Genomic DNA, 13884 nt, shown 5'->3' with positions numbered 1-13884 from the left:
GGACCTAGTGAATGACCTGCAGAGAGCTGGGACCAAAGTAACAAAGGCTACCATCAGTAACACACTACGCCGCCAGGGACTCAAATCCTGCAGTGCCAGACGTGTCCCCCTGCTTAAGCCAGTACATGTCCAGGCCCGTCTGAAGTTTGCTAGAGAGCATTTGGATGATCCAGAAGAGGATTGGGAGAATGTCATATGGTCAGATGAAACCAAAATAGAACTTTTTGGTAAAAACTCAACTTGTCGTGTTTGGAGGAGAAAGAATGCTGAGTTGCATCCAAAGAACACCATACCGACTGTGAAGCATGGGGGTGGAAACATCATGCTTTGGGGCTGTTTTTCTGCAAAGGGACCAGGACGACCGATCCGTGTAAAGGAAAGAATGAATGGGGCCATGTATCGTGAGATTGAGTGAAAACCTGCTTCCATCAACAAGGGCATTGAAGATGAAACGTGGCTGGATCTTTCAGCATGACAATGATCCCAAACACACCGCCCGGGCAACGAAGGAGTGGCTTCGTAAGAAGCATTTCAAGGTCCTGGAGTGGCCTAGCCAGTCTCCAGATCTCAACCCCATAGAAAATCTTTGGAGGGAGTTGAAAGTCCGTGTTGCCCAGCGACAGCCCCAAAACATCACTGCTCTAGAGGAGATCTGCATGGAGGAATGGGCCAAAATACCAGCAACAGTGTGTGAAAACCTTGTGAAGACTTACAGAAAACGTTTGACCTCTGTCATTGCCAACAAAGGGTATATAACAAAGTATTGAGATTAACTTTTGTTATTGACCAAATACTTATTTTCCACCATAATTTGCAAATAAATTCTTTAAAAATCAGACAATGTGATTTTCTGGATATTTTTTTTTCTCATTCTGTCTCTCATAGTTGAAGTGTACCTATGATGAAAATTACAGGCCTTTCTCATCTTTTTAAGTGGGAGAACTTGCACAATTGGTGACTGACTTGAATACTTTTTTGCCCCACTGTAAGCTCACAGATGGCTAAAAGATGGTTACATGGGTCTGATTTTCTGACGTGCTCTGGGGATATGATCAAAATGCCCCATCCGTCTACCCTCACGGAACAGATAGACGACATGAAGTTGTGGCCCGACGTCAGCTACGTTGACGTCGTCAGTTATTTTATTCTTAGTGAGGATGTTGATTGTGAGGAGCTACAAAAGCACGGAGGCGTGTAATCTACACAGTAATAAAATGGGCAAATTTATGTGTAAGAGAGGACGAGTTAGTTTTCTTAAAGGCTGAGGTTGAGCCTAGCCAGAGCAAAAGAAGGGAAATCCTGCAGTCATGCAGCAGCTGTCTTTTGGAAGGTACGCCATGTCCGAGTAGAGCGATTTGGATTATTGTATTGGTTTACTAATAGTGTAGTAGTTTTTTTTTTTTTAATATATATTGTAAATTGCTTTGGACAAAAGTGTCTGCCAAATACCATATAGGCTCCAGAAGCCAAAGCTAGGAGAGAAGCATAGACTAGAAAAGTCTTGTATTGTCATTGCACAGTGGGGTGCAATGAAATTGTGGGAGCTCTACTCAAAACAGTGCACAGAAACAAATAGAATAAAAACATCTCAAAGGTGGCATTTTCATTGTGCAATACAAGTTAAAACTTGACTGAAAAAGTTCTTAAAATAATGCTGTGGTCCTTGAAGCAGGTGAAGGTGTGTGTTTTTGTTCGTGTGCATGCATGCGTGAGTGAATTAAATTGGTGGGGGGTATCAGGGATTGTTTATGGTGCGTATGGCCCAGGGGAAGAAACTAAGTCTAGTGGTGTGTGATTTTGATTGACCAGAGGGCAACGGGTTATACAGGTGAGGGGTCTGAGGTTACGGAGTCGACCCTTCTGAGGCAGTGGAACCTTGAGCTATCGTCCACGGAGGGCGGAGAGCAGTCGGGGGGAGTTATTTATTTTTATAAATACCCCCGCTCGGTGGGGGTGGGGGGGAATACTGGTTTACCTCTGTCCGTCCGTATCTCCGTCTGTCCGAAACACCCCTTTTCTCAGCAACTAGTCAAGTTTATTTGTATAGCACTTTTAACAATAAACATTGACACAAAGCAGCTTTACAGAATTTGAACGACTTAAAATATGAGCTAATTTTATCCCTAATCTATCCCCAATGAGCAAGCCTGTGGCGGCGGTGGCAAGGAAAAACTCCCTCAGACGACATGAGGAAGAAACCTTGAGAGGAACCAGACTCAAAAGGGAACCCATCCTCATCCGGGCAACAGCAGACAACATGACTATAACATTAACAGTTTTAACATGAAGTCAGCTTCGTTGATGCTATAAACCCCCCACCGATGGAAACCCGAGTGCAAAACCGTTCACAACAACCGCAGTCCCAGAGTCAGCAAGTCAACTGCAGTCCTCAGCCACAAAAGCACCACTGCAAGAGTCCAGAGCATCCTACAGGCGCGACCCCCAACTGTCCACATGGGGCCGTCCTCTACAGGAGCGATGCGATGAGACTCCAACCAGACACAGGGCACCAGGATGGATCAGGCAGGTCCGAGGAGTAGAAGAGGTCAGCATCTCGATCCCAGGACCGACATGTAACTCAGAGGGACAGATTTGGGGGGGGGAGAAATCATAGCCACTTGGTACCAAACTTCAGCTTGGGGTTGTATACCGTTTTCAGGTCTGTCCCACATCGACTTCCGGTTTACCAACTGGATGCATTTACAAAACTTTTATAGCGTGGCTTTACAAAATCTTCATAACATTTTTCTCAGCAGCTACAAATCGCACCTGCTTGATATTTGGTACCGAGCTTCAGCTTGGGGTTCTATACCGTCTAGGTCTGTCGCACATCAACTTCCTGTTTACCGACTGAATGTATTTACGAAATATATAGCGTGGATTTTGACACTATTTCAAGAAGCAAAATGCGATTTCAGAATGAGTTTACCAGGATGCTATTTGAAATCCTTGGGGAGAGACGCTGCTCTTTACTTGCTTGTTTCAGGGTTCATTATTTGTTGAAGTCAACATTCATAAGAAGTCTCCTATTCCTTCAATTACTTGCATTCTGATGCAAGCGAGAGCGGGAGGGATACGTAAGTGAGCAGTTGATCTTGTGGGTGGGTTTTTATTTATTTAGATTAGATTCACTTTATTCATCCCACATCAGGGGAAACTCACGTGTTGCAGTAGCAAGAAAATGTCAAACAGATGATAAATAAAACTGAAATAAAAATTAGACAAATGAAGTATTAAATACAGAGGGCTATTTGCATTATCTACCGTGAAAAAGTATAGAAAAATTGCCTTGAGAGGCTCAGAAAAATTGCACATTACAGGTAGACTCTGTGTGTGTATGTGTGTGTGTGTGTGTGTATATATATATATATATATATATATATATATATATATATATATATATATATATAAAAAATATACACACACACACACACACTGGGTGCGATTTGCTGGGGGGGGGATGGTGGGGATCATCCCCCCCCCCCCCCCCCCCCCCCTGGTTTTTTATCTCTGCTGAAAAAAAAAATCCTCGGGGACAACCCCGTCAATAAAACAAACAAACCAAAAAAAAAGTTGACATGACAGGCATGTTGTGACACAGTTTTCTATGGTCTACATTGCACTCACTTTCAAAATGACCGGAAGTGGCAGCTTTGATGTTCACGAACGTCCCCAGCAAATAGATATACATTGTAGATAATAACAATATCTTGGCGTTCTATGCAGGGATGCAAACAGCGCGCCTTTTGGCGGATGCCGCCTTTTTCACGGCCGTTTTTTTTTTTTTTTTTTTAGGGGGGGCGTTGGAGTGTCTGATTATAATTTCAAAGTAAATTCTGTATTAAAATTACTAAATAAGCAAATCCGTTACAGTCCATGAAACAGGAAGTATAAGGATGCGAAAAAAAAACAGTTTAAATCGGAAAGCTGCGCACAATGTGAACTGCGCCATCAGAGCAAACTGTTCATTTAGTATTCATGTATTTTAGTGATTTTTGAGTCACTGTCCATTTAATCCGGAGGGAGAGAAACATCACAGCAACGCGACAAGCAATGCGAACTTTGTTGTGTGTTAGTGTTCGTGTATTTAGTCAGAGAGATAGGAAGATGAATTTACTATCTCTGGTTTAGTGTTCGTTTTCATTTAGTGTTATTCATTTTAAATCATTGGATGTTATTGAGCTGTTAGCCTATTGTTACCTTAATTTTGTGACGTTTCATGATTAAAAAAAAAAAAACATCCCCCCCTTCTGTTTTTTTGACAAATCGCACCCTATATATATATAATATATGCGCGACATGGTGGTGTAGTGGTTAGCGCTGTCGCCTCACAGCAAGAAGGTCCGGGTTCGAGCCACGTGGCCGGCGAGGGCCTTTCTGTGTGGAGTTTGCATGTTCTCCCCGTGTCCGCATGGGTTTCCTCCGGGTGCTCCGGTTTCCCCCACAGTCCAAAGACATGCAGGTTAGGTTAACTGGTGACTCTAAATTGACCGTAGGTGTGAATGTGAGTGTGAATGGTTGTCTGTGTCTATGTGTCAGCCCTGTGATGACCTGGCGACTTGTCCAGGGTGTACCCCGCCTTTCACCCGTAGTCAGCTGGGATAGGCTCCAGCTTGCCTGCGACCCTGTAGAACAGGATAAAGCGGCTAGAGATATGATTTTTATATCCATCCATCCCCATCCCATCCCATCATCTGTAGCCGCTTTATAGTATAATAATGCACATAATAATTGCATCGATGAGAGATGGCAGAGGTAGTAGTGGTGAAGTAGTGCAAATTAAACGACAAACAGGTTATTGGTGCTACATTACAAGTTGTGGGTGTTATACAGTCTGACAGCAGTAGGTATGAATGACCTGTGGTATCTCTCCTTCTTACATCATGGGCGTAGTAGTCTACTACTAAACGAGCTGCTTAAAGCCCCCACAGCCTCATGTAGGGGGTGAGAGGGGTTATCCATGATTGATGTCAGCTTGGTTAACATCCTCCTCTCACCCACCACCTCAATGGAGTCCAGAGGACAGTCCAAGACTGAGCCAGCCCTTCTGACCAGTTTATTAAGTTTCTTCCTGTCCCTCTCTGAACTTCCACAGCCCCAGCAGACCACAGCGTAGAAAATAGCTGATGCTACCACAGAGTCATAAAAAGTCCTAAGCAGTGTCCTGAACACACCAAAAGACCTAGGGTGCCGTATCTGTCACTCTCCGTAGGGCTTTGCTGTAGAGCCTGCGTACCACACACCGAGATGGGCTAACCATTTTGATGCATATGCTGTCAAACTTTGGAAACAATAAACACAGACTTAAATAATTCCTCGTCTGTGTATTTGTCCAAGCTTCTTCAACTTCTTCACTAGCCTGATCATTCCAGATATTGGGTGGTAGGCTACTTGTTTACACCAGTACTTCAGCACTGGTCACTCTTGGATTCTTTCGCTACCGAGGCTACATGCATTTATTGTTGGTTGCTTTGAATAAAAACATCAGCTAAATGACTAATGGTATTTGGCAAGTTGCTTGTGTGCCCGATGGCACACATTGACCCAGGAAGAGACATAATTGAAAAAGACGTTATCCTCTGACTAAAACATGGTTGTCGTAGCTAGCTCCGCTCAGCCACGTTCGGCTCCCTCAGCCTTGGCTGCTCGGATAAACCGGAAATCAATGACCAGCATCCGGGAGAGGCGGGTGTCATGGCGACCCCCATTGTCTCTCTCACAGGAAAGTCGTGGATACTTCTGTGTCGAGTCTAGGCTGTAGGTGCGACGTAGACGCTTGTGCAGGGTGAAGCGTGTTATCCTTGCACGCAAGGTATGCATCTCCTCTAGGAGGCGCCATCACGTGGAACTCCAGACTTTACTACTTTTACATAAAGAAGAGTGGAAGGCAAGCTCCATGTTTTACTGTAGGAATAATAAACAGAAAATGACGTTTTGAAACAAATTTACTGGGGGGGGGAAGACGCTTCATTTGATAAATTACAAACCAAGCGAGTTCTCACTGAGGGCATTTCTGAAGTGTTTTTAACGCTTGTGTATTCAGCAGTGCGAGCAGCTTGAAGCCCAGGTCCTGCCGCGTGCTCAGAAATCGGGCACAAAAATAACGCCGTAGTGTTTAAATCCATAGGATTAAACTGGCTATAATAATGTAATGATCTGCAGCAGCTATAGAGCCTCAGACTTTATAGATTTTATGTTAACACAATAGATAGATGATGGATTTGATTTTTATGCCTCCACCACCTTAAGGTGCAGGAGGCATTATGTTTTCAGGTTGTCCGTCTGTCCTTGCGTGCATTCGTACCGAAACCTTGTGAACATGATGCCTCAAAGGCTAATGAAAGGAATTTCACCAAACTTTCACCATTTGTGCGCTTTGGGATAAACATGAACTGATTTAGATTTTGAGATCAAAAGGTCTAAGGCGGGGCTTTTCAAAGTGTGGGGCACGCCTCCCCTAGGGGGTGCCAGAGTTCTTTGGGGGGGCGCAACGTGAGGAAAAATAAACCAGAATAAATTACTATTGCGGACATTTAGTGAACTTCAGCTAGCCTTTTGCCAGAGACAAAATGGATCGATTTTTATTACCTAAAGCTACAGTGAGTGAGGAGACGGAGTCTGGGCCAAGCAAAAAAAGAAGGAAGTATGACCACGATTATTTAAAGTTTGGATTTTCATGGACTGGATCTGAAGATGCTCCACTGCCACAGTGTGTTGTCTGCCAAGAGGTGCTAGCTAATGATGCTATGAGATGTTTAAAATGTGTAAAACAAGATGTTTAAAAAAAAAAGCACAGATGTTTAAAATGTGTAAAAAAGAGGTTTGAAAAGGTACAGATGTTTAAAATGTGTAAAAAAGAGGTTTGAAAAGGTACAGATGTTTAAAATGTGTAAAAAAGAGGTTTTAAAAAGCACAGATGTTTTTAAAATGTGTAAAAAAAGGTGTTTTAAAAAAGCACAGATGTTTAAAATGTGTAAAAAAAAGGTTTTAAAGCACAGATGTTTAAAATGTGTAAAAAAGAGGTTTTAAAAAAGCAGATGTTTAAAATGTGTAAAAAAAGCACAGATGTTTAAAATGTGTAAAAAAGAGGTTTTAAAAAAGCAGATATTTAAAATGTGTAAAAAAAGCACAGATGTTTAAAATGTGTAAAAAAGAGGTTTTAAAAAAGCAGATATTTAAAATGTGTAAAAAAAAAGGTTTTAAAAAAGCAGATGTTTAAAATGTGTAAAAAAGAGGTTTTAAAAAGCACAGATGTTTTTAAAATGTGTAAAAAAAGAGGTTTTAAAAAAGCACATTTAAAATGTGTAAAAAAGAGGTTTAAAAAAAGCACGTTTAAAATGTGTAAAAAAAAAAAAGGTTTTAAAAAAGCACAGATGTTTAAAATGTGTAAAAAAGGTTTTAAAAAAGCACATGTTTAAAATGTGTAAAAAAGAGGTTTTAAAAAGCACAGATGTTTAAAATGTGTAAAAAAAAAAAGTTTTAATAAAGCTCATGTTTTAAATGTGTAAAAAAAAGATTTTTCAAAAAGCACAGATGTTTAAAATGTCTCATCTCATTATCTGTAGCCGCTTTATCCTGTTCTACAGGGTCGCAGGCAAGCTGGAGTCTATCCCAGCTGACTACGGGCGAAAGGTGGGGTACACCCTGGACAAGTCGCCAGGTCATCACAGGGCTGACACATAGACACAGACAACCATCCACACTCACATTCACACCTACGGTCAATTTAGAGTCACCAGTTAACCTAACCTGCATGTCTTTGGACTGTGGGGGAAACCGGAGCACCCGGAGGAAACCCACGGGGAGAACATGCAAACTCCACACAGAAAGGCCCTCGCCGGCCACGGGGCTCAAACCCGGACCTTCTTGCTGTGAGGCGACAGCGCTAACCACTACACCACCGTGCCGCCCCATGTTTAAAATGTGTAAAAGAAAAAAATGTGTACAACCATTTTTTTAAAAATATGAATGGAACATTAAGTATAGCAACAACAAAAATTGTAAGGGGGGGGGCGCTGTTGTTTATTTGCTCTCTGATGGGGGGCTGACTCTCCCACACTTCGAAAACCCTTGGTCTAAGGTCAAGGTCACTGTGAGGTCAAATGTCTGTCCGAAAACCTTGTGAACACTATCTCCAAGGCGAATACAAGTAATTTCACCAGGTCAAGATTACTGTGAGGTCAAATGTCCATCCCCAAATCACAACTTAAGGCGTGTAGTCTACCGGCCGGAGGCATCCCCATCGACGCCGTTGGCGTCGAGTTCTATCTAGTTGTGGATAAGAGAGCAGCTAGAAATGCGATGCTAGCAAGCGGAGCGACCAATCGCAGTTGTTGCAGTCTGTGTCGCTGTGACCATGTAGTTAGATTTCTGGAGAGGTGGACATTAGGCCATGGCGTACCCTGCAGCGTAGATTTGAGGCAGAAGAATAAATTGGCCTTTAGTGGAGTGGGCACAGGTGGGTGTAGAGAAGGCTTGATGCCTGGAGTGCATCAATCACTCTCCTCTCACAGCTGCAGTGATGATTAAACATGCACTTATTCTCGTTATCTCGGTCTCTCGCTGTGCCTCAGACGTTTCCTTCCTTTCTTTTCTGGTCTGTTTTTAAAATCTTTTCTCGCGCACACGCGCACACTCACTCACTTGCACCCTCAAGTGCTAATGGCTAGTCGAGTGTTCAGCAGAAGGGCATGGAGGCGGAAGCCTGGCTTCATGGTGGATGCGTTTCTGAAAAAGAAAAGCAGGGGAGGTTTGGAGAACAGAGAGGCATATTGAAATGAGGTCCTTTTGGAAATCCCCTGGTCCCTCACAGCTGGGCTGTCCGCTTGTATGCCTGAAGTGTCGTGTCGTACCAGGATTGTACACATTGATCAGCTATAACATTAAAACCACCTGTCTGACCCATCGAGCCATGGACTCCACAAGACCCCTTAAGCTGTGCTGTGGTATCTGGCACCAAGACTTTAGCAGCTGAGCCTTTAAAGTGCATATCACGGGTAAATTCAGGAGCAAGATCAACGTAATTCTCCTATTTTATATTAAACTTTGGTCAAATATCTCTAACATTCTGCATTCTCTGCAATTTTTTTTTACCTTGCGCAATACCAGAAAAATTCAGTTGAAATCTGAGGCGAATTGGTCCGCCTCTGAAAAAACTTGGCATTTGGATTTCCTGGGAAACGTAGATTTTCATGATGTCGCGTGCGGGACGCCTCCTTCTGAATCCTACGTCAGCGCTGGTTTGTTTGAGAAAACGACCTGGTGGTTTTCTGCAAATGTCTTCAACGTTATCACGTAATTATTAAAATGGTTAACAGATGTATCGTCGGAGGGTGTAGCAACACCAATCTTGATGGGATTAGTACTCATCGTTTCCCAAAAGACCGGACAATGAGAGAGAAACGGGAGCGCTTGGTCTACACAGGCTGTGCACTGAAACCGTGCAAAGCTCTCGCAGCCTGCTGGCGCTTCCGCAGATAACGTCACGAATCCGGCTCCCGACTCCCTTGGGATTTTTCCAGACGCGTTTTGTTATTTTATTTTTTTCTGCTGTAGACAGATGGCCTTGTGCAAAATTACCCTTCTGGATGAGTGTGTAAAGGGACATACTTTCATATTAAAAAAAAGAAATTGGTCCAGAATATACACTTTAAAGGAGAACTGAAGTCATTTTTAAACTTGCTTTATTTCTTAATTTAACGTGTTGTTCAATTATGGTTTCGGTTTTATTAACCTTGTATCGTGACTCGTATTGGCGTATTATATTACACTTATCGGCCTTTTCGGTTTTTAGCCGTGTTGAATGCAGTTCGTTCGGTCCACGGCAGGCGTCATTGAGCCGCGCGATCTTCACAAGACTCGTGCGAGACTTCAGATGTGAAGTGGCTACAGATAATGGATGGAGAGATGTTATGAATATTCATACCCTGTGTCTGAAACCACTCACTTGTTCACTACTCCCTATATAGGGGAATTGCTATATAGAGGACTATATACTGAGCTCATTGGTAAAATGAAAAGAAAAAAAAACGCTTTCGGACACTACTCCGTCAGGCTGGTATTTACGTTATCACTGTCGCACAATTAAAATGTGCCGGGTCCGTCGGCTGGTGGGTTTTCAAAATAATAAATGCATGCATGTACAGTATTTTTACGATGAAGCCATATTATGCTGAGTGTATTTCCTACGTTAATCAATCCAAAGTACCTGCATCTTTCAGTTCTTTAAAATCAAGGCTGAATACTTTCTTCTTTGCCGCTGCCTTTTATTAAATCACATTTGAGGCTTTTGATTTCTTTCAGCGTGACCGCAATGCATGATGGGATATATTGCTTTGGTTAGTGACCATCGGTTGTACACTACTTTGTGCGATACTTTGCACTATATAGGGTGTAATAGTTCTCACTATACATTCGGACTAGGGATGGCGAAAACTAAGAAATCTTGACTGACCACCGAGCCTCATTAGCTGGTTAAAGTCGGTTAACCTATGAGTTTAAACAGGGATCCAAACGGCGCGCCTTTTGGCGGATGCCGCCTTTTTCACGGCTGAATCGTGCAGATCCGATTTTTTTTTTTTTTAGGGGGGGCGTTGGAGTGTCTGAATAATTTCATCAGAGTAAATTCTGTATTAAAATTACTAAATAAGCAAATGCTGTTTCAGTCCATGAAACATAGGAAGTATGAGAAGAAAACAGTAAATCAGAAAGCTGCGCACGTTTTCGCGGAAGCTGCGCAAACGTGCGCAGCTTTCTGATTTACTGTTCTTCTCAAACTTCCTGTTTCATGGACTGTAACAGCATTTGCTTATTTAGTAATTTTAATACAGAATTTACTCTGATGAAATTATTCAGACACTCCAACGCCCCCCCCCCCCCCCCCCCCCCCCCCCAAAAAAAATCGGATCTGCACGATTCAGCCGTGAAAAAGGCGGCATCCGCCAAAAGGCGCGCCGTTTGCATCCCTGTTTAAAATTCTAGAACTGGAATTATTAGAATCTATTCTAAATCTAACCGCGAGCATCCGCACATTCAGTCCCAGTCGCTGCCCTCCACTCACATTACCTTTTCTACAGCGCGAAACATTTAGTCAAACGCGGCACTGATGTCGAGGGGTTTGTATTGGAGCGGAGGACAAATGGCTCCAGCTTAGAGACGGTTTCAGTCGGCCATGATGGCGTTGAAAATAAAGTCAAGTGCTAGAAGAAGTACATAACATTCAGTGATGGGAATAACAGCGTTAAAATAAAGGCTGTTATAATGCCGGGTAATCTAATTAATTAGCTACAATCATTATAACACTGTTACCAATACCAACACGCCATTACTGCATGGTATTGAAGTTGCTCTGAAGCCGTCACCGACTTGGCTCACAGACATCAAAGCTGCGTTTGTCGCTCCCCCTCCAGACACCGCTGTCATTTCATTCTCTCCCCTTCCCTCCAAAAGGCGGCATCTGCGCCTTTAGTTTGTGTGGAGAGATATGATCTGCAGTAACATGCATTGTTGGCTACAGACCGAAACATACTTTCAGAATGCACTGGCCAAGGCAGGACTAAACTCCATGTGCCTTCTAATAATAATTAAAAAAAAACCAAACAGAATATTAATTTGTAAGCTAAAAAGCCTGTGTCTACACTTTTCTTTCGCCGAGTGGCAGCTGTCTTCAACTGGGGTGGGAGGGCGGGACATGACTGAATGGGTGTTTCTGATTTGTCATCTGTCGTGCTTACACCGCATGGCATGCCCCAAGCGTTTACAACACAGAATTCCAGGTTCTCCGCTCCAAAATCGGCAGCTTCAAAACGATTTTTTATTTTTTTTTTAACCGACAGCCAAATAAAAATTAACCGGTTGACGTTGATTCGGTCAAACGGTCATCGGTTAACATCCCTAATTCGGACAGCACTCGCTATATAGTGAGTAGGGAGTGATTTCGGACACAGGGACAGCGAGATAAGAAGTTGGAATATGAAACCTCAAGGTAGCTAGCCAGAGAGAATGACTGACTGACTGACTGACTTTTTTTTTTTTTGGTTATTTCAAATGAGCGGTCATCCATTACTGTCCTTCACTCAACACACAAATCAGAGTAGTGATAGGCAGTAAGAAGAAATAAGCTGTTAGAATTATAAACGCTATTTTAAGCTCGAAGTACTTGTTAAAATTTGTCAAAGAAATGTTCTGTTGTAAAAATTGACCTAATTATTGTTCTAAAATAAGTGTGAAGACTTAAATATGACTCCTTTAACTGTTTGTTCAGGTCCGAATGCTCTGTAATAGGAGCCGTGGGGAGGGGTCCTGCAGAGGACCATCCTCATCCAACAAAACCAGGGGAAACACTGGTCTATTAAGTGTTATTTCTTCTCCTCCCTGCATGATTGTGTAAATCTTATGCTCTCTGTGACCCGTGTGTGTGTGTTGCAGACGTTTCCTGAGACGGCCATCTCCAGCTATGCTGCGTCTCTGAAGGAAAAGGCTTCGCTGGTCCCTGCGCTCTATAAAGTTATCCGAGAGAACTACAGCGATGTAAGACTCGAGCTCTTTTGTATTTCATTTCTTTAAGATGTCCGTGTTACTCTCCTGTTTGTGTTGTAAAATGAAAGAAACCCACAGGGGATGGATGGATCTTTTTAAATGTGCGTTGGGTTTGTGTGTGGGCTGGAGTGCTCTTTCTCCAGACTGGCATCAGCTGCATCGCTAGGGGCAAGTTTCCATTTTAGTCCACGCTTGATCTACAAGTCTATTCCAGTGAAAGAGCCCTAATCATGATGTTTCACCAGCTTCCATCAGTACACCATCTGTAGGGTCACACAATCCTTCTGCTCAAGCTGTTACACAAGCAAACATGGCTGTGTCGGCTTCTCTGCCTCGTTCTAACGTGAAAGATGGTTTAGTATTAAATCAGTGTTTTTGGGAAGGGAACTGGAGCACTGCTGAATGTCGCATGAATCGGTTCGAGTTTCTAAAACACAGTTTTCTTGAAAGGCAGCAAACGCCTTACACACGCGTGTACAGTAAATCTGTGTTGAGCAAGAGCTCCGACATTTGATACCCACACACTGTCGACACCTGTGATGTGACGAGAGACTTGCAAATCAGCTCGAGCCTGTCATGCACCAAATGTATGGTACTGTATGTATCGGCTGCCTGTGAAAACTCGTCACATGGTTAAGTTTTGCTCTATAGAGATCTTGCAGTCACGTGACCGGAAAGTACACAGCCGCCATCTTGTCGGTAAAAAACACAGCTGAATACTGCTGCACTCGTGTACAGAATGGATCAATTTCAACCGACGAACTACATGGCTCATTTTTCTAATGAACAGATAACTAGATATATGTCTAAAATAAACGATCTACAGATTAGTGACCCTTATGGCTTACCGGACGGAGTTTTCACGACCGTGTCAGTGGATATTGAACTGCCAGCGGAATACCCAGGCGTGTATAATTACTTCATGAACTTTCCCTCGCTGTTCAGTGGCGAAGCACTGCGTGCTTATAAATCTCTGGACAGTTATCTTTACAGAAATTCAGGATTTGTCAGTGACTCAGATGTGGCATCTTGTAAACAAGAAAATAACAATCCTCATTGGATGGGTAAGTCACTTAAGTATTGAGTATAGCACTGACCAGCCGATTATAGAATAGAATAAGGTAATTCCAGCTGTAATTCCAAATCGTCCGTCTTGTTTACATGGATCTGGCGTTGGAGAGATAGAGGCTTAGCAGTGGAGATTTGAGTGGCTGTTTTCTGAGCTTAGTCAACAGGCCGGCTCTGCCTGCAGCCTCGCTTTTGCTTCCTCTCCCGACGCCTCCTTCGCTTTGCTTCCGATAACAATCCACGGAGACCCCGCTGGTCTCACTATCTCGTCCGGAATGT

General features: G+C 43.0%; 1 protein-coding gene across 3 annotated transcripts in view; it reads left to right on the top strand.

Moving 5' to 3' along the window:
* hycc1 (hyccin PI4KA lipid kinase complex subunit 1) overlaps window positions 1-13884 on the top strand; it is a 154927-nt gene that overhangs the window by 78448 nt on the left and 62595 nt on the right. For all 3 annotated transcript variants that reach the window (XR_009656788.1, XR_009656789.1, XM_060942611.1), the window contains exon 3: window positions 12427-12528. Coding sequence is in view for 1 of the 3 variants with exons in the window: in XM_060942611.1 (XP_060798594.1) it covers window positions 12427-12528 (102 nt within the window). In the remaining 2 variants the exon portion in view is untranslated. The remainder of the gene's footprint in view (window positions 1-12426; window positions 12529-13884) is intronic.

This window comes from Neoarius graeffei, chromosome 16, assembly GCF_027579695.1.
Source record: "Neoarius graeffei isolate fNeoGra1 chromosome 16, fNeoGra1.pri, whole genome shotgun sequence".
NCBI classification, from domain to species: Eukaryota; Metazoa; Chordata; class Actinopteri; order Siluriformes; family Ariidae; genus Neoarius; species Neoarius graeffei.
Note: the sequence above shows the minus strand (reverse complement) of the source record. Positions and strands in the feature narration are given on the sequence as shown.